Below are 27,166 nucleotides of genomic sequence, written 5' to 3' on the forward strand. Positions count from 1 at the left end.
AGGCCTAGCCAACAGGCTGGGCTTATCATCCTTCAAATAAGCATGGTTGGGCTTAAACAGCTCTAGAGACAGGAGCATTCACCTGACATCTGGTTGCACTAATGTTCCCCAAGTCCTGAGCAGTCTTCTAGAACAGAGCTTTCCTGTATTTTCTTCACCACTGTATTCACAAAATTATCCTTTCTTCTAGTACTTTTCCCATCAAATTCAGAATAATCCTCTGGACTCACTCCAAGAATCCTCATTCATTTTCTGAATGTTGGGCAATATAAATCAATTCAATTAATTCTCTTGCTTTTTTATAAAATTCTATCACAAGGTTTTGCATGTTGGCATGACAAAGAATTCAGAGAGGTGTGTATTTGACAGAAAGAAAATTCCACAGTAATCTGTTGATAACTGGCATTAAGGAAATAAGGAATCAATGTCCACAATTCTGTATTTGCCAGTTGAAAATGGCACTGTTTCCAAGAATAAAAGTTGTCAGGTTAATCTGTGTGGGGTTTTTTATTCAAAAAGATTTTAACTGAATGTGGAAATCATTGGTCCTTCAAAAGCAATGGTATGCAACCAGAATGTCCTGTAAATTACAGTGAGGCAAAGCACTTAGCATTGCCTTCTTCCCATTTCTTTTCCTCTCCCCACTCCCTGCCCACACTGACACATGAAATAGAACGCCCTGTTCCTCTTCACTGCAAATTAACACAGCCTGCTCCTTTATAACCAGCTGTCAGAATCTGTCACCAATTCATTTTTTGCCTTTATAGCTTCAAAGGTAAAGGTAGAAATTAGGGATGATTTCTTCTACTAGGACTCCAGCAAAAGTTTTTATCTGGTGAGAAACAATTTTGCAGGTTTCTTTCTCTGCAAGTGAAAGAGATAAATACTGTAAAGATATCTGTAAGTATCCACATTTGCTGCAGGAGCATCTTAAGACTATCAAGATTGAAAGCCAATGCCAAACTTTTATTCATTTTTGTCATCCAGATGCATGTTAAGATTCAAAGCCTGTTCTCACTTTGGTCCTGAAGTAAATCTCAAGTCTTCCTTTTAATTTGACAGCACTAAAAAATTGACCTGACCTACCACAGCTGCATACCAATGGGACTAACACGGTGATACATACTAAGCAGAATTGTATGAACACTTGAACTTAAAAGCAGCAGGGACATAGCACCTTGAGTTCTGATTTGTAGCATCCCTCTACAGTGAGCACATCACCAGAGAGTGGGATCGTTCCCTCAAGCAGGTGTAGCTTCAACACGAGTAACGGCTAAGTTCAGTGGAGTTATCTGCTTAAAGGATGAGAACTCATTAAGGAGACACCTGAGAAAAGCTTTCTGAGGTATTTGCTGTTTTTGTGAATTGAGTTTCTCTTCTCCACTGTATATTACTTTCATAGGAAAAGAAGCATATGTACTTATGAGTGAGCTTCTGCAGACCATACAATGATACCTCTGTAAGCAGTCACCTCGAGTAACTCAGGGACAAATTTCAAGCATTGTCCCCTCTGTGCACCATCATCTTTAAATTTTCCCCTTTCTTCTTACTTTCCTAAACTCCAAAGACTTTAAACCTGAAAGCTTTTTTAGCATAGCTGAATGTCACACAAAAACACACCCCTAACTTAGATAAAATGTACCTGGCTAGACATAATTTTATCAGCAAACACCATTAATATATATGCATATTTTGAAATTGCTACCTTTCCAAGCAGGTTTATTTTAGTTACTCACAAGGCCTAATCCTAAATCCTTTGATTTTTTTTCCTCCTGCTTATGCAAATAGACTTTTGGTCATAATCATACTAAGACAACTACATATTTAACAAAATAAAAAAACAACTACAGAAAATCAGGTGAACATAAATGAGACCAATTTCAAGATTTGATGCTAGATTTGTTGACAAATGTCTTTGTATTAAGAAAGCTGTAAGAAGTTTGCAATCAATTTGCAGTTCCATCTGTTAGGTTTTTTGGCAGTTCCTGAAGCAATTAAAGAAGAGTTCTGTTTTTCTTTCCTTTATTATTGGCATTTCAAAGGAAGTTAGCAGACTTCTGCACGACTCTTGTGAATACAGTTGGATTGGTTGCCAATTTTTAAAAGCAATTTTACGTGTGAATAATATGGATTCCTTTCTACCACTGAATAAAGTATTAGTCAGACCAGCCCATAACATCTCTGCTTAAACATTTAAAAGTGTTTCCCAGCCAGTTGCTGTCTTCCATTTCTTTCCATTTCTGTCACACAGAACATGAAGGTTGTCAAAATACACGTTTTCTTGAAATTTACATTAATGCACGTCTCCTGCGTTTCTCCATTATGCAGTTTCTGGGTACAACAAACAGGAGACTGTTTCAGCTGGTCTATGTAATTGAAAGCATAACTTCATTTTCTACTGCAGACTACAGGAATCAGTCTGAGTTTTCTTTTCTACACAGGTGTTCTGAAGATTCAGAATCTATTTAATATGTGATACAAAAAATGTGTGATGGCAGATGAGAGCTAGTGAACAGCTCCAAATTTCTTCTACTTTTAGAGAATCCAGTGCCTTGTGGGCTTAAAGGACCAAATTGAGAAGTGTTTCTCACTAGCAGACAAAGATCAAAGCACTTTTATCTCTTTAAAGCTGAAATACCCATGTTATATTCTGATCTCTCAATCCAGAATACTCAGTCAACTATCTCAACTGAAGGAAGGCAATATCCTGTTTTGCCATGTAAAAACTAGATTTTGAAAAAGACTGTCACTTATGGAGGAAGAAATAAAGACCATTAACTTTGTAAAAACACCTGGAATGATACCTGAGACATAACAAATAATTTCAAATAACAAATAACAAATATGATGAAGTAAATGTTAAAAAGCTACACAAACACACACATATACTCAGGGACCTGCAGAGGTAGGAAATATGTTTATGTTGGATAACTGGCAAGAAAGCTTGCAGTTTATTGTCAGTGAATAATACATGCACATGGAGATAGCCAGGGGAAAAATTACCCCTGAAAATATCTGCCCAGAAGCTTCTCACCTCTGACTTCCTACAGCCTTCTTCCTCTTCTGTGGCAGCCTTATCTGGTCCTCCAAATCTGTGTGAGCCCAGAACCCATTTTTAAAATACAAGCTCTCTTAATCAAGTCATATTACTTTAAATTGCGATCTAGACATGCAATACAGCATGTATGTACATGCATGTAGACAACACATGCACAAATTATAAAATGCTTGTGCAACATTTCATTATAACCAATGGACACATTTTCTGCTGAGAATTATTCTGTTCTCAGACGACTGAGAAGGGATACAGCTGTGCAGGAACTGTTATTTTGTTCAGAAAAGTAGCCATGGAAAAGGGCTGAGAAAATACATCCATCAGCAGAGCCAATTTGAAGCCTCAATCCATTCTGTGATGCAATACATGATCCCCCTCGCCCCCAACTGTTTAATAAAGTACTTAATAGGGGTATTTTATAGCAGTAAACAATGCATATGCTAAATACACTGATTCTTTTCCTTAAAGTATAGAAATTTCACTAAGCCAGAGGAACTGTAAAAGTTATGTTCTTTCCTTTGTACTTCTCTAAATCTTTTAGCAGAATTACCTGCTATACTAGTATTTGTGTTTCTAAAAGTATCTGGCTTTACCAGATACTGAGTACCTTGAAGATCAGATTAAAACCCACACTAACTGAAATCTCTACTCATAAGAAATTTGACTTTTCACACAAATCTGCCTACGACATCACTGACATCATTGTATTTCAGACAGCAGACAGATTCATTACCAGACATTAAAGCTGATTGAGGCATAGCAGCACTGTGAAGAAAACTTAATCCAAGTACACACATAATTCACAGTGTAGCATCTCTTCACCAAGACAATATAAAGTATTTATAGTGCTAATGAAGATTAACTTGTACATTTCAAATTCGAAACATGGTCTGAGTATGAAAAACATGGTCTTTATATGACCTTGAGTTCCAGGCTGGTCAACAGATTAAAACATTGTTCTGCCAAGAGTAAATACTCTCCTGCAGGGACATTTGAATAAGAAGTAAACTTAATCTTGAGCTGCCTAGTTTGCAACTCAAGTTTCAATGTATCAATGTGTATGTACATCAGCAGTTGTTTATGTAATGCTAATCTAAAAATTCAGACAGCTTAGTGTCAAATCCACTTCCTCAAGAGCTCTGTTACCTGGAGGCAGCAGGCAGTCAAACATTTCAGCTACCCTGGGTAACTGGTTCAAAGCAAGGTGACACCTCAATGTACTTAGCCCTGCCCAAAAGAAATACCCTGGGTTTAAATTTTTACTAAACAACTACCATGAGAGCACAAAGAGGACAAAGAAATATTCAGCTATAAAAGTTGTCTTTGATACAACTGATGTATACTAATAACTTTAGTCTCACAACAGTATCTCAAAACCTGTGTAGAAAAAAAGATTGACAATACAGCCATTATCTCAAGCATTTAGTATCTTGTGCAAACATTCTCGTGGTTTCATCAGTTTGTCAAGAAACAGTTTAAATTTTCCAACAGGGAAACAACATTTCCTAACATCCCATGTTCCTAACATTTAAGTTCTTTCAGCTGGGTCACAATACTCCCAATCCACTTGGTATCCAACAGTTTCTTACACTTAAATGAAATCAGACTGAAATTGCTTTTTGTTGTCCTCATCCTGAAGACAAGTTCCACGAACTCCTCAAAGTGCAAACTTGATAAGCAACCTGTTCTCCAATCTCCCAATTCACTTATACTGTCTGCATAACAAGTATTAATGGTGGATTGTTTGTTGTATTTACAGCAAGTTTATTCGGGAGAGAAAAAGTATTCTCTTACAAATGAGCCATGTTCACTATTGAGATTACTTCCAAAGAGAGCATTCAGAAAGCAAACCTGAATATATTACACTGACAATTATTTTTCAATACTTTAACATAGGCCACTTAAAATTGGTTGTGTTATTAGCACATAGACTGATATTTAAATATACTACTTCTACATAAACAGTGCAAATCTCAATATTCACATCAACCTGAAATTAATGCTGCAATTACTGTTGACATTCACATCAAGAAAGTAGTAAACTATTTCACATGAGCAATTCCAAAACCTCAGAATGCCATTATTAATATTAAAGAAACACATAACAAACATATTGGGCTTAAAAGCCATGTTTTGATACACACAATCCCTGTAAACATGGATTTATTGTATTTGTCAATACTGATATATGATATAATTCTATAAATAAAACCACTGATATAAACAATTTCTATAACCTTTTTTTTTTGCATAGGGTTTGGATTAAGGTTACTTTAGGATAGAGACAGCTGTTAACAAAATCCTCTAGTCAATTAGTCTTCCATCACACAAATTTAGGCATATGACAAGGAGCCTCTCTGACTTCAGTGGAAACTTACATATGTAAGCATTTGCAAAACTGAAGTCATTTTTAGCACTTAAGTTACCCCTAGTCATTGAGAATACAAGCTATAAAAGAGCTCTCCATAAATTTATAAAATATACTGATTTAAAAGTTTATGCTGATGTTTCTCTAAGTCACATTTATGATTCCAAACAGTTATGTACATACTATACTATCACAGTAGGAAATACTTCACTGTAGAACACCACAGTGAACAAGTCGTGAAGCACAGTGTTCAATATAATTTCCCTTTAGTATTCCCAGTGCATAAGTTGTTAACATCTACACTACACAAGGTGCCCAGGTCTAGTATTTGTTATATACAATGTAAAAGCAAGATAGAAAGAGCTTTGCATTTTACAGTAAGGAATAAAAACAGTGGGTAATATACAGGGATTCACTCCTGCAAAGTACAGAATTCTCCTTCACTAAGACCACAACCACCAAATATGGTGGATTTCAGGTCATTCAGCCCAGTAAAACAGTGCTCAGCACCTTGTAGGAAGAGAAATCTGAGTGCACTTTATTCTAAAACATCTCCTTTGGATGTTATAAAGTGCAAAAAATAAAACATATATATTCTAATATTTTACAGTCACTGTTAGACTGCCATATTTGCACAATGCAAAATTCGAATAACTTGGTATGCATTTTTATGGACCCTATAATAACAAATGCTGAAACTGGAGTTTTCTCATCTTTAAAAAATCTTAGTATTTCTAAATTATTGTGTAATTAGAAAAAGAAAATATAAATTATAATTAAATCTTGAAATAGGTATTTCAACATGTGGCCATTTTCCAAAGCATCAAATATGAAATTTAATTTTCTCTTATAGCATTACATTTTAGAATCTTTAAAATCTTTTAGAAGCTAATAACTTCAAAAAATAAAAGTTATTGTATGACAGTACTAAACATCTCACTTTATCAGGTATCTTTTACCCTAGAAGCGTTTAAAAAAATAAATTAATTAAAAAAAAAAATCTAAGACTTCTATTCTCAGTTGTTTAGAACAAGATATGTGGAATTATTTTTTAAACAAAGTAGGAGTTCCATAGTGCTTCATTTTGATCTTAAAATTCAAATAAATGGGACAGATCTTAACCATAAATTTAAAAGGCTTTAGAGTACTATACTGCTTTGGTGCATTGTACCAATGATTGTTTACATGCATGAAGAATCAAATTCTACAATATTCTTCACAGAGCTGGGTAAGAGTAGAAGATCCCGAAATTCTACATATGTTACAGAGTTTTCCTTTCTTTGAGCAGTAGGGATAGAACTGGAGGAAGATTGTGACGCTGAGGAACTGTCTTCTTCCAAGCAGTACCATGAGCAGCACAGCTACTTATCTGGAGCTTGGCTGCACACCAGTAATGTAGCCCTCAGAGAATACAATGTTGGCTGTATAACAGTATTACACTATATCCCGTGATACCAAACAACGCTAGAAGGAAATGTATGGAAATACAGAGCTAAAAAGGTAGGACTAAAATACATTTCTAAAGCAACAGATGTCTTCCTGTAGCAGCCTGTAAGCCACAGGAGAAAGGGCAGGAGAAGACAATACAGGTACTGCCAAGTCTGTAACCACTTAACTCCTCGAGACAGGACATTCTGCTGCTCAGTCGGAGAACTGGAAGATGGTTTCTGGGTTATTGCTGTCTGTAGGGTTTGTGGGCTGCAATGTCTTTGTGGGTGTAGTTTTACCATGAGAATGAGAGGAAGAAGAATGGGAACTTTCACTGGAGCTGCTACGTGTCTCTGTGCTTGTACTTGTTTTTTTCATTTTCCTTCTTTTTGCAAGAGGTGCCTTGTCCACATTCTGGAGACAAAATCCTTCCCTTTTGTACTTGTTAAAGGCCTGTTTCAAAATAAAAGGTAATTCTAAGTTTTTCAAGATATTTAACACATTTTATCACTTATTGTGAATGGTCTATGGTACATCACAAGATAAAATGTAATTTCTTGACTAATTCCTATTGTAGCGGTAACAATGACTTCACCAGCCTTTACAGGTACATAAGAGCCAATACACAACATTATTGATTGGCATCTGCCTCTCCTTGCTCTTTTTAGTTTAGAACTATTTTTTTACTTAGCCTTAACCTATTTAACACTACATTTTCAGAGAGGACAATGCTAAATTACAGTTTTTCTTTCAGCCCAAATTATGTTGCTTGTCAGGACCTCTCCAAGAAACAATTACTTTGTTCTTCTCTCCTTCCTAAAAAGCACCCCCAAGCATTTCAGCATAGATCTGCTCAATTTTGATTTATTCTCTGTAGAGGGTATAATGAGAATCAACACTATGTTTGTAAAATACAATTGCAGTTCAAATGATTTTAATAAATATAAACTAGCAGACAACCAAGTCCACTAAAAAAGCACCCATGATATAAAAAACATGAACTACATATATTCCAGAAATTCTACCTCAATTTAGTAACCATAAGGACAAAAAGTCAAACAGTTACTTAAGTTAAATATAAAGCTTTGGTTTTTTAATAGAAGTTTGAAGACCTTTTAATAGATTTGTCTTAGAATACTTTTAATTGCTGTTTCCAGAACAGCACTCAATGCCCAAATCCTCATGAAAATAAATATCTCCAAGAAATTTATGCTTGCTTCATCATTCCTATTTTCATGTACTCCATCAGAGATGTTATGAGGAAATGTTCTTGAGGAAAAAAAAATCCAGCTATAAGCATATGCTCAACTATAAGGACAGATATGTGTAGTTTTTACGAGAAAACATACACAAATCTAAATGACACATTACAAAACACAGCACATGATAAAAAATTTCTCAGAACTTACATGGAAAGTGGCTTTGACATATGTGTGCACTGCAGCTCCTGAAGAGCCTAAGTTATCAGGTGTCATTAGAGGGTTAGATGAGAGCTGGCTGCCATCCTGAAGCCACTCGTTGTATCTCAGGCTGGACATTTTAATCCTTTTGTTTGGATCCACTGTGAGAAGTCCTAATAGAAACACATTACACCCTTTAAAACTGTCAGCTATTTATCTTTGGTCAATAGAAAATGCAAATATTTCTTAATAAAATCTCATGCATTGCTTTGATAAGTAACTAATGTCAATATTTATCCTAGGTATGCCAATATTTATCCTAGATAAGGCTCACACAGTGTTATACTATCACTATCTCCAGAAGAATCTTAAAAGCAAAAAATTGATATTTAACTGTTTGATAATGCACATCTCTCTTCACACAAACTCAGAACTACCAAATTATTTCTTCACTTATAATCTGTCTATGATAGAGTTCAAAAGAGTGAGCCTCAGATTCCCTGCACAATTCACGCAAGTCTGAATCTGGAAATCCCTACATTTTTGGCAGAAAAATTCCTTACAAACCTACTTCTACAGAAATTCAGAACTCCATCTAAGTAGCATTAAGGTAGGTGTCTAGCTCATGATGAAAACATAATTAGATGCTCAAAAGCTTAAGGGACCCAAAGCATGGCAAATGTCAATGAAGCAGCTCAGAAATACAGTAAGTAGTCTTTGTATAGTAATTAAAAAATAGCCAACAGAAAAGAAATAGCAATAAATTCATTCTATACAAAAGCTCAGCTTTTATGACATTTATCTCATAAGTTGTTTTGGTTTTTTAGAACAGCAAAAATAACATAATAGAAAAACTCTGCTTTTAAACATGCTGTAAGAGTGAGTTCACTTTTTCTGAAGCTCTTCAGTTCCTTGTAATCCCACCAACCTTATTATCATCTTACCATGTTAGAAAACCCTGTTAGGTGTACAAGCAATTTGTAATGCATTGTGATGTGTCCATTGCCACTCATTGCTTGTATTAGAGGTCAGTACACAGATCAAGCTGTGCATATTACTCTGTCAGGTGAGACACTTTGGTGCATCCAGATATTATATGGTTCTCCAAATTCTATCTTTTTAAATAAAAACATAATGTACATTAAATACTTGTAAATACATACCTCGAATTAGCTCTTTAGCCTCTTCAGAAACATTTTTCCAAGCCTCTCCTTCAAAGGAAAATTCTCCCTTTTTTATTTTCTTCATAATTTCCAGCGCACTGGTACACGTTAAACTTCTGTCTTGAGACTGAAATGGTACCTGCCCTGACAGCATTGTGTACTGCCACAAGAACAAAAGCAGCCTTAGGAAACACAGGGTATTTATAGGCAACTCCACTGTTAAATATGAAGGGCTGTTGTTTGCATCACCAATGCTACACAATAAAACTTGGCCTAACATAACTTTAAGGCTATAGAATATTTAAAATATAGAAGACTTTCTCTGGAGTCCTCGCTAGAAAAAACATTCATCTATTCCAGGAAACTATGAACAAAATATATTTCTACCCCATTTATATCAAATGAAACTAATTTTCTGTAGATAAGAATACAGGTTGATTCCTTCTCTGAATTAAAAGTGTCAGAAGATTATATGGATGCCTGTAAAATCCCCTAACAAGCATACATCTTTTTGAGAAGCTGACTGTATTAAGTAATTTTTCCATTCCCAAAAATGTTAAATTTTATTTCCTACTTCCTAAAAAAAATTCTGCTCCTGGAAAACATCTGTCTTTGGAACATATTATTTGTGCAGCAGTATTTTCACCTCCCTTGAATTCATGTATCCAATTTATGTATGAAAACATCTCAAGTCCCTTACATTTTAACAAAAAATAAACACATGCAATAAAATTATAGTTTAAAACCTCAATCACTCACCAAAATGACCCCCAAACTCCACAGATCACAAGACTCATCATAACCATTGTGATTCAAGAGCTCTGGGGCAGCATAATGAAGGGTAAAACATGGAGTCTTAAGAGGCTGATTATCAGGTGGTTTTAAACGAGCAAAGCCAAAATCAATTATTTTTATTTCTGAATTATCAGTTTCATCCGTAAATAGTAAATTCTGAAAAGCAAAGATAAAAATCAATATTAGCACTGGGTACAAAACTGGTTAAAATTATTTTGCTACATCTATCACTACAGAAAATTTTCCATTATCTAGAGGAAAGGTGAACTGCGAGACACTGAGAGAAGAGAAAAACAGAAAAAGCAATACTCTGGGTTGTAAGAAATGTGACGTTTACCTGCCCCTGCATATCTGCAAGTCAGGGCAGTTCTGAGATTACTAATGAAAATGGATACATGGCACAGAACAGTAGAGAAAAGAATTCAGGGAACTTCGACAAGAAAAAAATCCTAAGACATCAACATGTTTGGAGATGGGAGAATTGCCTTCTTCCTCAAACAAAAGCAAATTTTCTTAAGCTTCCTTCTGGCATGTTGTGAACAACAGCTTTCTTGTGGGGGGGATTCCCACTGCTCCTTCTCTCTTGTGACTGAACAGTCTTTGGTACTCAAGTGGTACCACAGCATTGCCATGAGGACAATAATGCAAAAGAGTCATTTGAAAGAGGAGGATGGTGATAAAAAGGTGCACCTTGGTATGAAGTGGTGTTAAGAAGTGCACCAATAGCTCAGAGGTTTCACTGAGAGCTGTCTGGCATGGGTGGCAAAGCCAGTATGGATTGATATGTGTTCTGGAAGAAACCTGGGACCAGCAGCATTCAAGCACTGAAGGTAACAGTCCCACCACAAACCTACTCCTTACACCAAGGCAGAGACATTGGTACAGTAGTCCCTGAGAATTCCAGCTTTACACACTGGAATGTGGCACTTTGAACTTGAGGAGAGACAAGCTGTTATCAGTTTGGAAAATATAAGGCAATCTGCTTCTTTTTTCTGCCCTGAGTATTTGTATTTGCCAAGAAAGATACAAGAGGGAAGGTAAGTCATAGAAAAACTGTCTGAGGCCAAGATGAATCATAAGCTAATTCAACTCTTCCCTTCATCTTCTGAGAGAAGAGCATAATTTTGCTACTGCCTTATTGCTCAATTTATGAATGCTAGAAAAAAATCTCAACATTAGAAATCCTATAGTCTTATCTAACCTTGTAATACAAAAGGTGAATGACTCACATAAAGTAATTAATTTCAAACTCATTAACAAGGGTAAAAAATGATTGCTAGACTGCCAGCAGATCAATAAGGAGAACATGAGACCATTCATTATGGACAAAAGAAAATAGCTGCTACAAACCAGCATTTTAGTATTTTTGCTTTCTGTACTGCTGATATAGCTTACTGAGCTTTCAGAGAAGTCAGTTTTTAATTGTTGTGTAAATGGATCTACAAGAAGCCTAATTGCAGCAAAAATATTCATACAAGGATAAGTGATTAATATAATAGCCTGTTTTCTATGATGTTATATAGTCTACAAGTAAATAAAGAATGAATAACATTGGTTTAAAAAGACCTTCCTTATGACAAAAATTAAATTGGTTATGCATGGAAAGAAAGGTACAGTCCAAGTGTCCTACACCGGGTTCGGGTATTTCTGTTAATGAGGCAAATAAAGTGTGTTTCAGAACTCTCCCATTCCCCAAATATTTACAGCTATATTTCACATAAATTTTAGGATATATAAACAACATTCTTGCACACTTGTTATGTTTTGTTGTAATACCTTTAGAACCCAGTTCACAGATTAATGATCATAGAAACAGTCCTCAAATCCTCTATGGAGAAGCTCCAACTATGGTCACATATGCTACACAAACTCTTTATTCCTATGAATTCTCTATTTTCTATCCAGTACTTTTACTCTGTTTTGTAGACCAACATATGTGATTGCAGTCCATGAAATTCCAAGTCTCACTCTTAGTTACATTTAACCAGCCAGACTTTAAATAATTATCAGTAGCACATTAGATTGAAACGTTGAGCAGCAAAAAAATCTGACTGGACTTCTTAGAAAAGCAAGAAGAATTTCCTATATATCTTTTTACAGAGAAATGCACTAACCATATCTATACTGGGAAACTTGCATACCCCATACTAAGTTCATGTCAGAACCTAAAATAGTAACTTTCAACACAAGCAGGAAGGAGACAAGCAGCTTAAGTCCAACTTTGTGGAGGCAATGGATTCTGCAAGCTGTTTGCTAACCCTTCATTACTTGACTTCCCAGACTTCTGTTCTTGAACAAATGTAGAATTGAAGACTGCCTAATTTACCTTACAGCTGAAACTCTGCTTTACTGTGCCTTATATTCAAAGTGGAAGTATGACTAAGATGATAAGAACAGAATAGAGGAAGAGGGGTTGGTTTCATCCTTTTAATAATTACTTGTTTCAAAAATGGTTTTCTTACCCTGGTGATGTGACTCTTGGAAAAGGTTTCTCTGATGACTTTTTCAACTCACACATTCGAATTTCAAAATAGTCCCTCTTTAACTGTTTACTTACAACAGGAGCCCAGGACAGAGTTTCTTTCAAACTCATATACTTTGGATTGGCTTTCAAAAACAACTAGCAACACCTAAAAGACTTCTTTACCAGTTGAATAGGAACTATTACAAAATACCAAGTTTTTCATATCACAGAAAGTACGTTACAATAAGATAAAACATCAGTAGGAATGGTGGATTATTTTTTAACTCAGCTACAAAAGGAACAGCTATTTCCTGAGGCACAGTGGCTGTCATCACCCTACAATAAACATCTTTACTGGATGAATCAACATTAATCTACACTATTTTCAGGCTCAAGAAAACATACATCCAAACCCATTGCTGGCAAAAGCACCCAAGAAAACACTGGCTCCAGGAAGCAGAACAAAGCCAGTGGTCAATCTTATAATAGTAAACTGAATGGTCTAGAAGGCACGATGCTGCTGCACAACAGAAATATCAGAAAAGCAGTTACTGAAAAACAGATATTAATAAATTGTTTCTTTTGGGAAACTACTGAACTCACTGAACTCAAATCACACATCTCTCTTAGTGCTCATTTCATACTTAACTGGAAAAGAAGCCCTACTAAGGAAATTATGATCAAACAAAAGATGGAAACGTACAGGCAAAATACCCAAACGACCTAGCTCTGCTTATGAACTGTTTCACACAATAAATACATGCTAGTGAAAAATGTCCCTATATAGGCAAAGAATGCTTTTGAATAAGTTAAGAGTAAAGATTGCTTACAGTTACTTTTACCTATGAACAGAAAAATATCTACAGAATTTGCTAAGAAAAAGTGGTAATATCTAATTAAAAATACAGAAGTAGAAAACTCTGTAACAAAGGCTGGAGAAACAGAGATATATCACATCCCAGACACTTAACTTATTGTCTAAACATATATATGCAAGTCACTTATACCTCAGGTTTCAGATCTCTGTGGACTACTCCCACATCATGCATATGGCTCACTGCTGAAACAAGTCTGCGCATAATGTGACTGGCTTCTGTCTCACTGAAATGTTTCTTCTTCTGAATACGTTCAAGCAATTCTCCTCCCTTCAGCAATTCCATTACTAGGAACGTGTGAAGCTGAAACAATAAAAATGTAGCATGTTAGAAATTTAACATTCCAAACCAACATTTACTCAGGAGTTAGGTGCTATTCTGACAGGTTCTCAATGTTTGAAGAAATAGCACTGCTGCTTGTAGTCATCTGGAAGACCAAAAAAAAGCACCAAATCTCAGATGGCATTTTTCCCATCAGTCTTGTTGAGACTGGAGAATAATGTGTTCCCCATGTGCACTTATATTTATTAACAAAAATGCAATGCCATCAGCTAAATGTATACATTTGTAGGGAGATGAAAAGGCTTTACTTAGGTTAACAAGTAAAGCTGGAAAAAGTGAAACTTTTGCTGCCTAAGCCTGTTCTGATATAAGGACATTTATCTATTAATATGCATGAGGACTTAACACTTAAATGTTACGAAATCTTTTAAAAGCACCCTGAAACTTAACCTCTGAAATAAAAAATTATCTAGAACTTGTGATTTTATCTCCTACAGAGTAGTAGCCAAAACTACTCCATCATTGGAATTACAATAGATATATTCCCAAAAATTAAAGAGCATTTTTTAAATTAAAAAAGCAATCAGTTTTTAGAAGGTTGGTCTTTTCAAGGCAATAAATAAGCAGAGGCAACATTGGCACATACTCAACCGCAATTCAAATGTCTTGCGATTAAACAAACAGCAGACTTCTCAGAACAAGGAAGTAAAGTCAGCATTCTCAAAAGGCAATGGGTGTAGGCATGCCATGGCTTCCAGCCCTTCCCTCCCCTGAATGACAGTAACAAAAGTAGTATTTGCAAGCACAGTAAAAAAGTTCTGGGAAGTGGCCAAAAATGGAATTCAAAGCAATAGTCAGAAGGTGCACACTTTATATACCAAAGAACAGAAGCAGAGCTATGTGGACAGAAAACAGTAACACTTCTTAGAACAACCAAGGTGTACAGTAGTGCTTGAATGATCTCCTCTCCTGCAAATTTTCTTTATGCCTTGGGAATATCTGACAGGGAAGCTAAAAAGGATAAAAAGACTTTTTTTACTAGAAAACTTCCAGCTCACCAAGAGACTGCAACCCAATATTATATGGTTGGAATACCAATGTGGAATTTGAACAGACTGATATCAGAGCAAGTTAAAAACTGGAACTTCTTTTTATTAAGACAAACAGCAGAAAAGTCTAAACTAGAAAATTCCCATCAGTTTTGGTCTTCAGAATATTGTGCACAAGTAATCTGAAAGGTAACACCTGGGAGCTACCAGAAGTAGCTAAAACTACACTGGGTTGGTTGGTTGAGAGCAGCCTATTCAGTGGCATAGCAGTCTGGAGAACCATTTTTTTTAGATTTAGCATATTATTTTTACTCAAAGGAAATTGAAAGAAATGTCCTGTTCTACACATGTGCACTCACACTGTGCATATATGTAAAAAAAGGGTTTTCTTGTCCATAAAAATTACAGTACAGACACTGTATCCTCTCAGTAAATTCTGAAGTGCTCTACATGAGCTCTCTGCTGGTCCCAGTACAAACAGCAGGAGGGGAACAAACTGGGATATGTGGAGAGGTAAGAGACCCCTTGTTCCATCATAAAATCTATAGACCAACATAGAACAACAGAGCAGTCTAGGTTGGAAGGGAGCTGTACAGGACATCTGGTCCAAAACTCTAGCTCAAACCAGGGCCAACTTCCAATTCAGATCAAATTATTGTTTATTCCATGCTGTGGAGTCTGTATTACATTAAAGGAAAAAGACAGTTAAGGTATCTAAGTAAACTGATCTTAACAGATTTTCAAATGGACACTTTACTTTCATATTTGGTAATCTGGCAAGGTATTTGGTTATCTCCATTAAGTTACTAATGTGTAGGAAAAGATACCAGATATACAATCTTCATATGCACCATTTCTAAATTAATTCACAAATACTGTTTTAAGATTTATGATGATTCTGGGGGAAAAGTGATAACACATGTCAGTATCATAGATACAGAAACTGGGCCATGAACACATTGTATGATGCCAAAGAAAGACAAAACAGAACAATGAACAGAATTCAAGCCTCTAATTTTTTCACATACTGTTTTGATTTGCTAGAGTAACTGCAAGATTGTTAGAATGCACAATTTCTGCTTCATTTTCTATACTGACTAGAAAAAAGCCCTAGGAAAAAAGTTGCCTCAACAGTTACAGAATGCTTAAGTCCAAAAAGTTCTTGAGAAAACACATGGCAATATGTTTGGTAGGTGCTGATTACAGTTTCTTCAAAATACCTGGTCATGAAAAACTTCATGTAACTTCACTACATTTGGATGTCCCTCGCAGAGCCTCAGAGCTGTTATTTCTCTCTGGGTGTTGGCTTCCATTCTGGAAAAATTGAGCACATCTTGTACCAATTTTACTGAGCAAATTGCACATTCCAAGTGTTATTTTTTAACTGTTTGCAATCCATATTTTTTTACTATTACAACCACTTGAACACAATTAAATGCATATTAAAATTAAGTGGAGAAAAACTCTCCTCATAACCCTGCAATTTAGTCCATTAAAAAACCCACACCCAATTCAAACAATGTTTTTAATGCAACTGCAACTTCCTACAGCAAAAGCTGATGTGATACAGAATAGTTTCAATCTAAAACAAATCATGCCCTTAGACCAGAGCAATTTGACTTCACCTCTGTTATTACCAATATTTGTTAGTTCACCTTTATCTTGGCCCAACCTTTTTCCATTCTTAATGGGGACAAGTACTTCAAAATTATATAGAAACTATGAACTCTACTAGAAAAAGAGTAACATCATCTATATGTGTTATATTGAAATGTGTTATTCAAATAAACCCCTAAACAGAGCATTGTAAAACTCTGAAATGGAAGAGATAAGAGACTATTTCCAGAGAAAAATCATTGCATAAATTCCCTTTCAAGTACTGAAATCTATTGCCATAAAAAGTCAAAATGGTGAGTGTTACAAAAACTACATGAATGGTGACAGAGCAGAATATTTTTTTCCACTAGTTAGATATACTGATTTACTTTGGGCAAATAATGCCTGAAAATTTCTGCCAAAACTCTCTCTGAGAAAGGCTAATCCTGTACTGACTTAGAGAATGGCTTCACAGGCAACAGATACAGATAGAAGCTTTCACCACATATTTTCTTTATTTCTGGTTGCTTTTTTTTTTCCTAATTAGGATGAGAGCTATAGTGAGAATTCTGTGCAAGAGAATTCTGTATTTCTGTAGGCTTCATATAATCAACAAGTAAACTAAGCTGTTCCACCTGCATCTCTGCTGCTGAATTTTTTTAACTGAAAGTGACTTCTAGTCCTTTAAGGAATTAAAAAACCTGACTCACAGAGTCTTTCCTCCTAAACTACTATCATAAGGAAGCAGATCTTGGAAACAGATGAAAAGGGTTCAGTATCATGAGCGCAAATCTTTGAAATTTGTATGTGGACTTTTCTGAATGTTTCCCCTCTGTAAATAGTTACCATCTCAGATTTTAAGCAACCTTGTGAGTAACAAATGGGATGCTCTAAAACAGTAACTCAAGCAGGTTTACTTTGTTTCAGTGGTCATCAGACGTACAGAGAAACCTAAAAATGTTGGCTGGGGGCAGGTCCAGCACTATTAAAAAAGCAGAGGAACTGTTCATCTGAGCTTTCTCCTCAAGTATCATGAAAAGGTTTCCCTAGATGTAAGATTCCCTTTTTGGGCAGGTTTGCCTGGTAGGAGTGAAAGACTGATTTTGAGGCAAAGAAATTCCTAGAAACTTATTATACTTTTCCTTTTAGCAAGATTTAGTGGTGTGATTCTCAGAGCAATATTACTTACAGATTCTAATTCAAGTTGGGTTTTGGCCAACTGTTCAGAGTGTGGGTTTACAGCTAACTCTAAATACTGTAAAAACACGCTGAGTCTGCTCACACCCTGCAATCCCTAAAAAAAAAATTCAAAAATCTCTGTATACAGATAATTTCTTACCTTCATTTAGCCTGAGCCACCAAGATGAAGGAGAAAGAGCAAAAAAACCCATGAGTAATATAATTCAGGGGCATAATTTCTAGAAGTTAAGCTCTAGGGGAAAAGTACATACTGGTCTGCTCATTTATCCCGAAACAAAATGCACATTAGGTTAAGATGAGGTGGGAGCACTAACCTACAGCTCTGCTGGTACCACAGAAAAAACTTCTGAATGTAGACACATGGAAGAGATCTCCACATTAAAATACCCAATGCAGGTGTCTACCACACACCACTTAAGGTCTCATTATAATGAGTGAAATTTCCATGAATCCATCTTATAGGGTGGACTAGTTCACTGTAACATACATACCTAGAGTAGGATTCAGTGGCCTAAGCATAGGAAGAAGAGCCTGGAAGATGACATCAGCCATGAAGACATCTACAAAAAGGTAGCAGTCACAAGACTGATGGGAACCAGAGGACAGAGAAGACACCAACAGATGCTAAAATGGCCCTATGTAGATGTCTATGTTTAAGTTACTGAATCCCACTTCTAGTGCAAGACAGTTTTAGGCAGGCTTCCATTAATTCAGCAGACCTCAGAAAACTAACTCAGACACCTCACTTCAGCTTCTTGTTCTTGAACCCATCCTATTCAAAAAGCATATGATGAAGAGACAGACACTTAGGTCTGGCAGACAGCTTCTTCTGGAGTCTGGAAAAACAGAGGTACAGCCAAATGTCTTGGGCAAGAGATCACTGAACTATCATTCTGACAGCAGAACATTTCTACTCTCCTGCCAGCATTCTGCAACACACTAGGGATGTACTTACTAATGAACTGTGCAAAATGAAGGCAAAAATCCATCTGCTACTCAAAGAATCCCTTATCTTTATTCTTCTCTGAGCAGAAACTCACAGAGAAATCCATTCTGGAAGAGAACCAGATGGTACCCGTGTACAAAGCAAGTCAGCTGCTTCCATTGTGGTGTTCTCTTCAGAACATCCAGGAAACAAGATACAACTGACAATTCCATAGTCTAATTCCATTTTATACATATACACATACACACACTCTTAGATCTGAGGCAACCCACACTGCAGACCATTCCTAAAAGCAGTATCCTAGGCAATCCATTGGGCTGCTAAAGAGAGGCAGCTAGCTTAAGCCTACATTCAGTTCACCCAAGTGTCAAGATAAAAGAACCTCATACCTTTACTTTGTTAGGAGCAAAATTAGGGGAAATAATGGTAGAATACAACTAGGAACCACAAAAGTATCCTCTAGGTTTCTTCTTGTGTCCCAACTAGAGTAACATTTTATTTCAAAAGACTCCCAGAATCTTTTAACGGTCATAAGGTTACAATAAGTTTCTGTAGATTCATAGAACAGGAAATAATTTTAAAGCTACTTTTCCACTTCCAAAAATGTAGTGACCATTATTCTACTCCACGGGTGACAGTAAGCAAAGAAAATATTTTTATTGTCTTATAGAATATTTATACCTTTTGCTAATTATTTTTACTGCATACTCTTGGCTAGTTTTCTTGTGTAAGCACTTTCGACAAATGGAAAAACTTCCTTCTCCCAATGGTTTCTCTTTCAGATCCAGTTCATAATGATGATAAAATGGAGAGTCCTGTTAGGAAACTGTCTGTATTTAGTTTTGCAGAATACTTTTAGTATACACAGTCAAAGACAAAGTAAAATTTCATGAGAATTTTTCATCTATATTTAAAACTGTAAAAGAGCTCTCTTTTTATTAAAATATAATCAAATTTTACTGAATAAAATGCATAAACATTATTCTAACAATCAAAAAGTAAAGCTTACATTACATTAAACAAACAATCACTAAATAAATCATTACTACTACAACAATTGAAGATACAAAATATTCAGACAAACAGGATCAAAGGTGGTCATACATACATTTATCCACAAAACTATGTGCTCATTTGAGGACATCACAATAGCATGTGCTCTTATAAGGCTTCACCCAACTATATGCTATTTTGGGTAAATATAACATAGATGGAATTATTATATAATAAATTAGCTTCAGAAATATCTACAATGTTTAGCTGCATAAGAACTATCAGGAGTCTTATTATTATTATTACTACTATATTTCAGTCGTCTGGAAAACTAGACAATAATCTCATTTTTCAGATTCAACTTCAGCCATTTCTTAATAGTATCACATGCAAGATGTGATGGATCATCAGATGCTTGAATCATCTGAGGAGCCATTACAGAGAGTTGATAAATGAATGATGACTATTTTGTAATCCATAGCCTAGCTTATAATTGCTGCTTGGGAAGTTATACACAGTTTTAATTTAACCAAATTAATTTAAGTCTTGATATTATTGTTACCTTCAACATAGCACTTCTGGCAATAGTTGTCATTCCAGGTCTCTCATCCCCCACATAAAACTGGAAGGGATCTACTGTAGCTGCATTGCGTTTAAACAAAATAGAAGGTGCAACGAAAGAATATCCCTATGAAATTAAAACATCAGAGAAGGGCACAGCTTGATACTGTTGCACATAAACTACCATAATACATACGAAACAACAGAAGCTTCAGAAGAATTTTTCAATAAATCAGAATTTTTGTATCATAATAGAGAAATTGTGACTTACTCTGTTCAATATGAATAGATATCTTCCTGGAATTAGTTATATGATCCTCCACAGTTAGAGACAAAATGATAATACTACAAGAATTCTAATTAATGTTAATCTGGCTCAGCTACAATTGCTTTACAATAGTTATAAAGGCTTGGACTTCAAACTAGCCAGCTTCCCATGACACCTTAACTTTAAGGCATGAAAAGGCATGAAATAGTTTGTATTGTGATGTAAGCATCGAACAATTTTAAATGGATAAAATTTATATCCATGTGTGTGGGCAATGATGTGCCCAGTTTGAGTATCATAATAACAGCTGTGACTACCACTGCAGGGTGAATCAGATGTTATTAAGACACACATAACCTGCTTGCTACAGTCACTGTGAATCTAACAAGATCCAAAATATGACACTACGTTCCTCTACCCTGAGGATTAAGCTGCTCAAAAACAGACAATTAAAAAAACAAAGCACAACAAGGGGAAAGAGAAAGCAATCCAAACTGCTGTTCACCTCTGCAGTTTTGGTACCAAGTTGGTTGCACATGAGCTGTTTCTGCCCATTTGACATTCAGACTGTGTAGTCAAGAAGGGATCATTCTTTAATAGCACAGAAGGAAAAGTAAGGAAAGCTTTGTAATCATCTGGAAACATCAGCTGAGTAACTACAGTGCTCCTACAAAACTTGGAGTTTCAGCTCCCACTTTCCAAAGGATTACTTCAACTAGAACATAATGTGGAAATGGGTGAACTAAATTGCTCTTGTTGAAGCTGGCAGCCCAGGCTGATGGAGTCAAGATGACAAGACTCATAAGGTACAAAAAATCAATAAAGAACAGACTGACTTTAGTCCAACAAGTAGGACATTCAGCTGGGAATGGAGAAACAAGGAATTTCATATTTGCAATAGGACTGTTTCCACCTTTCTCATTTTGCAATTATTGAGCAAAAAGCCCTGAGAACTGGGATTAGAAGGTACACAATTAATTCCAAAAACTTAATAGGCAGGAGGTGAAAAAAAAGCTATCTATACATTAGGAATTGTTAAAAAATAATTTAAAATAATTTTCTTTAAAAAAATGAGTTTTGAAAATACCTGAAATATTCTTTCAGAAGTCTGAGGGGTTGCTGCAGGAGAGTATGTTGGATCCATTTCTGTAAACTCTTCTGCAAAATTACTAACATCCAATTCATCTCTGATTACTGGTTTAAATGGAGCTGGTATTTTTTTGGCAGCTAAGTCCTCCCAATTCATATTCTAAACAAAAAATAGGAAAATAAATTTAATTAAATGAAAATTTTACAGAAAGGTATTGGAAAGAGAGTCTTGTCACAACACACAGTCTAACTTCCTTTGCCATTTTCCACAGACTGATGAAAAACATTCAAATTATGTTCTACTAATTTGTTTAGTTAAAGCCAAAGCTATTTGTATGCAGACAGAATCCAAAAAGAAATTCAACATAATTTAACAGTGGAGATGTGCCAAACAATTATCGTGATGGTCCCTGAATTTCTTCCTCTATTTCAGAATAAGCAATATTTATATTTTCGTAAGCCACAGCGCATGCATGTAGTATCCTTAAGTTTTCATTGCCAATTTCTATGCTTTATTACTGACATCAGCTTTCAGAGCCCTGAGAGCATAAACCTGCAAATTCTTACTTGCAGGCATGACTAGAAAGAGGAAGCATAGAAATAGTAGATATGAGCAAACTGCCCTGTTACTGTAAAGGAGTGGAACTGAAATTAAGTAAAGAACAGAAAGTGTTGCATGATGGCAAAATGCATCTCCCAAAACAAACAGTAAATTAAGGAAGGCTAACTCTGTTTAACTCTACTTAGCTTCAGAGGCACCATAAATACATTATTTGTTTTTTCAAAGAAAGCACACAATTTTAACCACATTTAATACAGATATTGTATGCAAATTCAATCTTCATCATGGTTTGAAAGCAAATGTTAATACACTGAAATTGGAACAAAATTAAAATTTACTGTACAAGACTAAAGATTCAATTAGGCCAAGGTAAATAGAGGAGTTAGGTGAATTTTATTAACACTAAAATTTTTACTAATAATTCTAGTGGCAATCTTTAAAGAAATCCTTTCAAACAAAAACCCAACAGACAACACAACACTATTTCAGTGTTTTACATTAAACCTTCTGATTTCAGCAGTGTTTCCTTTGGCTTCTTCAAGTAACTGATAGATACAGACAGAATATATTAAAAACCTAGCATGCCCTTCTAATATACACAAAATGTATAAATACAAACACATGGATATTTTTACTAACTTCAATGCAATTATTCATGCAACTAATAGGTCTCTAAGTTCTGTTAACAGAACAACAGAATTTTCTTAGACTTTGATTTCACAGGCACTAATGCAGAATAAGTGGGATCTGGTGAGTTTTGTTGTTTGCTTTACCTGGAAAAAGGGATGCTGTTTGATTTCATCAGCATCAGTGGGACCACAACCTAACCTCTTCTTGGGGTCTTTCATTAAAAGACGCTGAATTATATCCTTAGACAGAGCACTCATTTCTTGTGGATAAGGTGGCTCGCTTTTTAATATTCTCCTTTAAAACAAACAAAATAACAATGTGGAAGTTACTTAAAATGTCGAGAGTTAAAGAGTTACCATACTAATGGAAGCATTAACATTTCACTTAAACTTCTATTGTACCCAAAAGCAGGAGGATGACAAATATGAAACCAACTTTTTTTTAAAGGTTTAAGGAATTGTGGACATGAAACAGAACATCTGAAGAGATAAATTATGTAACTTAATCCACAAAAGGAGAACAATCCTCATTTCACATACTGAGTTTACTATTTAAAAGAAATCACATAGTCAAAACAGCTCCACAAAGAAATCAACTTGATGCCTAATAGTAGTCAAACAAAAAATAATTCCAACATTAAAACGTATTAGAAAATAAATTTTTTTAAAAACCGTATTTGGGCCATTGGAGGATTGCCTTCACCCTCTGTGTTGTGTGCAGTGCTCATGCCCTTGTCTCAAATGAAGGCACTGTAACTGGAAAAGTTTTAGAGAACAGTAATAAGACTAATCAGACATAGAATGTGTTTTATAGAAAATTTTATAAAAAGGCTAGGACTATCCAGTTTACTGAAATGATGACTCAAGGGAGCTGGGCAGTGTTTCCCTCAAAACGGTAAAGAGAAAGTAAACAGAGACCTCATCACTTTTTCAATACAGAACTAGAAACCATCACATTGTGCCAGTGGAAGTCAAAATCTTGGAAGCCTAAGTAGAATCTCATTTCAATTCTCATCTTCTATATCTGCAATTCCCACAGTTCTATACAAACAGGTAGGAAAGTTTTCCTTCAGTTACTCCAAATCTAAATACTGAAGCTAAGGACTCTAAAGGAAAGTAACACATCCAAAGACACATGAACAGGTTTAAAATAAAGACACAAAAAAACCTTTCAGCATACAGAATCATGGAAGAGTTGAGGTTGAAATGATCTCTGGAGGTCATCTGGTCCAACTCCCCCTGCTCAAACAGTTACCTAGAGCCAGTTGTTCACCACCATGGCCAGAAACCCTTTGAGTATCCCCAAGGAGAGAGATTTCACCCCCTCTTTTGGGAAGCCCGTGTCAGTACTCAGTCACACTTGCAGTAAAAAGGTGCTTCCTAGTGCTTGGAGGGAACCTCCTGTGTTTCAATCTCTGGTCCTGTCACCAAACACCACTGAAAGAGCCGGGTTCCCTCCTCTTTGCACACTCTCTTCAGGCACTTATGCACATTGATGAGGTGTCCCTAAGCCTTCCCTTCTCCAGGTGGAAGAGTGACAGTCTTCTCAGCCTTTCCTCATATTGTCATCAGCCCTTTGCTGGACTCTCTCCAATATGTCCAATATATCACTCTCATGCACTCACTGGAGAGACCAGAAGTGGAACCAGGACTCCAGATCTGGCTGCAGCAGTGCTGAGTAGAGAGGAAGGATCATATCCCTAAGCTGATGACACTTTGTGTAATGTAGCCCAGGATACCATTTGCTGCCTTGCCACAAGGCCACATTGGCTCAGGTACAGCTTGGTGTCTACATAGCCTGATGCATACTCTCACTGTGGTGACTTCATAGTAGGGCTTACAGTGCCTCCACTAAACACAAACTGAAAGGTTTTGAAGCCATAAGACACTGAGGCTGAAATGACATGAATTTGTGGCAATACTAAGATCTCAACTATTGTATGTTTCTGCCAGAGCTTAAGTTGATCGCTGCAGGACATTCCTAAATTTTGTTCAGAGTTACTGCATGACACATCCTTAGAGTCAGTTATCCCACGAGAAAATTTTTATCTTGAAATATCTAGCTTCTTGGATTAGTCCAAAAATAGATGCAAACAGATTGCTTCCTAAATAATCCTGTTCTGGCAGTGTGGAAGAACAAAACCAAGTTCAAAATGTGCATATCCCAGGGGTAGCTTCTACAGATATAGTATCCAATTTCACGCAAACAAAAAGACAAAGCAAGCTAACCTCTTGGTTTAAGTAGTATCTCCTTGCTGAAAGGAGTTAGGATAACACAGTTTGAGTTTTAAGATGGTGTAAAGGTCTAGGATTGTTTTTTTGAAATGATATATATCTCCAGTAAGGGTCTAAATCACAGCCTTTCTGCTAGCAGAAGTAACAGCAACCATAAGACTTCTCTTCAACTTCTGGACACATTTCACGTTACAGAACACGAGAAGAAAGTACAATATTATCAACTGATTTTTTAATTAGGGATGTTAATACCAAATTTAAACATCACTAAACAAGAGTATTCTTACACTGCAGGAGTAGTGGTGAAGTAAAGATTCAGTCTCTTCTGAAATCACACAGTTTCAGAAAGGGGAAGCAGGTAAGAAAGTAAGAAAACCTTCCTGTTGTAATGACAAAAGACAGGAACACCTTGATAGAAAAATTACTTTATTTACAGGAGGGCCAATGAAATCTACAATGTTTTTATAGCTTGAAAATCACTGCAGTTAGATAAGTCTGAAGAAGCTTCTTTATCAACTTTTGTGATCAAAAAGAAATCAGAAAGGTATGTAACAAAGATTCTGGAAAACAACAAGTTCTCTTTGGGATCTCAGAAGGGAGTAAAACCCCTCCAATCAGTATTTTTTGAAATTGGTTTCTAAAGCAATGAGATTGAAACCCTGGGATGTCCTTAGAAATCAAAAGGGAAATTCTAGAGCAAGTTCTCTTCCACACACTCCAGAAACCTCCTAAACTGTTTCCTCTCTTCTGTACTGTATTTCCAGCAGACGTACAGTAAGTTTTATATTGAGTATCTTCCATCTCTTGACCAGCCAAGAACACTCTGCAGAAAAGGCAGCATTTTGCCATGTTGCATTACAAGGAGATTCACATAAATTGTCAGTGGCTTTAATTCAAAAATACTTTTGAGGTTGACTGATACTGGAAAATACTGATGATGCTCTGGATAGGTTCACAGAACCATATTACAGAGGTAGTGAAGACCAAAGCTACCTTCTAAAGAAGTACCAGGAACCACATAAAATTATCATGAAATTGAAGTACATGAAAGATCTAGCAATCACTAGAGTCACCAATTTAAGAAGGAAATCAATAAAGAAGGGCACCCCAGTACACAGCTGTTTTGCATCTTCCCAACAGCTGTATGAAGAAAAGGTTTCTTGCAGGATCATAGATGAACTATCTCCACAGCATCCAACAGATTGTCAGATTTCAGCTGTCCTGCATGAAGTTTAAATAAAGTTTAACCAACTATGTCAAATAAAGACCACAGGCTGCTACTGTTATTAGTATGCTAATATGGCATCGTATGTTTCTATAGATTATAGAAACATATGATGTCATATATATTTTATAGATGTATCTATGCATTTAAAAAAAGTTTCTATCTATTCATAACCCTAAAGCTGGTAAGATTTTTTTAAACTGCTGCACAGTTCCAAACTAGTACTCCAAAACCTTCCTGCTCATTTTATATCCTCTACATGACAGGACCCTCAAAAGTCAGCTCCCTAAAATGGATTTGTCTGTCTTTCAATTCAGCACTACAAACTCCTTATAGTCAAAGTGAAAATACTGGCTGTGTGGTCAGTCCCAGCCCTTGCCTATGCTTTTGCAGGATGGCTCTTATCCCTGGCTCTGCAGCAATAAAAGTTCAGAATTCTCAAAAATGAAAGGAAAATTTGGGAACAAGGGAAAAGAAAGGGGAGAGGGTGCACTAGAAAAGGAGAGATATTGGAGTAGTTATGTGACTTTTTTTATTTGAGTTTAATAACCCATACACAAAGCATGTGAACAAGAAGCCTTCAGAGACAGTGATAAAAGGCAACATTTGCACTTACTTAACTTGCATTTTCCATGAAAGAAGTCTACAGCGTTGCCAAAAAGATTATTATAGAAGAACAACAATTTCTCATCAGAAAGAGAAAAAAAAAATAGAAACTATACACTGTTTCCAACACAAGAATAGAACTCTCCCTTGGAGAGATATTTTAGAACAAAGTTTCATTCTCAAATTTAACACCAGACAACTATTGTGCCACATGAGGGAGTAAAATTATCTAAAAATATCTAAGATTACTTCCTACCTAGGTAAAATAAAAGAAGGACCTGGATCCATTTAAAAGATGACATTTTTTCCCCTGAACTCAGAAAAATAAAACCACGCTTTCAACAGCTTGTGAGCAAGTAAAAAACTGAATTCTCTAA

General features: G+C 35.9%; 1 protein-coding gene across 2 annotated transcripts in view; it reads right to left on the bottom strand.

Moving 5' to 3' along the window:
* Positions 1–4,802: 4,802 nt before the first annotated feature.
* The window catches only part of RPS6KA5 (ribosomal protein S6 kinase A5), a 53,674-nt gene continuing 31,310 nt past the window's right edge, over positions 4,803–27,166 (bottom strand). For both annotated transcript variants that reach the window (XM_031066169.1, XM_031066170.1), the window contains 10 exons: positions 22,868–23,018; positions 21,531–21,692; positions 20,177–20,302; positions 19,303–19,436; positions 16,100–16,193; positions 13,681–13,851; positions 10,174–10,365; positions 9,415–9,574; positions 8,261–8,424; positions 4,803–7,304 (listed from right to left, as the gene is read on the bottom strand). In XM_031066169.1, coding sequence (XP_030922029.1) covers positions 7,065–7,304; positions 8,261–8,424; positions 9,415–9,574; positions 10,174–10,365; positions 13,681–13,851; positions 16,100–16,193; positions 19,303–19,436; positions 20,177–20,302; positions 21,531–21,692; positions 22,868–23,018 — 1,594 coding nt within the window. In that variant the 3' untranslated portion in view covers positions 4,803–7,064. The remainder of the gene's footprint in view (positions 7,305–8,260; positions 8,425–9,414; positions 9,575–10,173; positions 10,366–13,680; positions 13,852–16,099; positions 16,194–19,302; positions 19,437–20,176; positions 20,303–21,530; positions 21,693–22,867; positions 23,019–27,166) is intronic.

This window comes from Geospiza fortis, unplaced genomic scaffold (assembly GCF_000277835.1).
Source record: "Geospiza fortis unplaced genomic scaffold, GeoFor_1.0 scaffold23, whole genome shotgun sequence".
NCBI classification, from domain to species: domain Eukaryota; kingdom Metazoa; phylum Chordata; class Aves; order Passeriformes; family Thraupidae; genus Geospiza; species Geospiza fortis.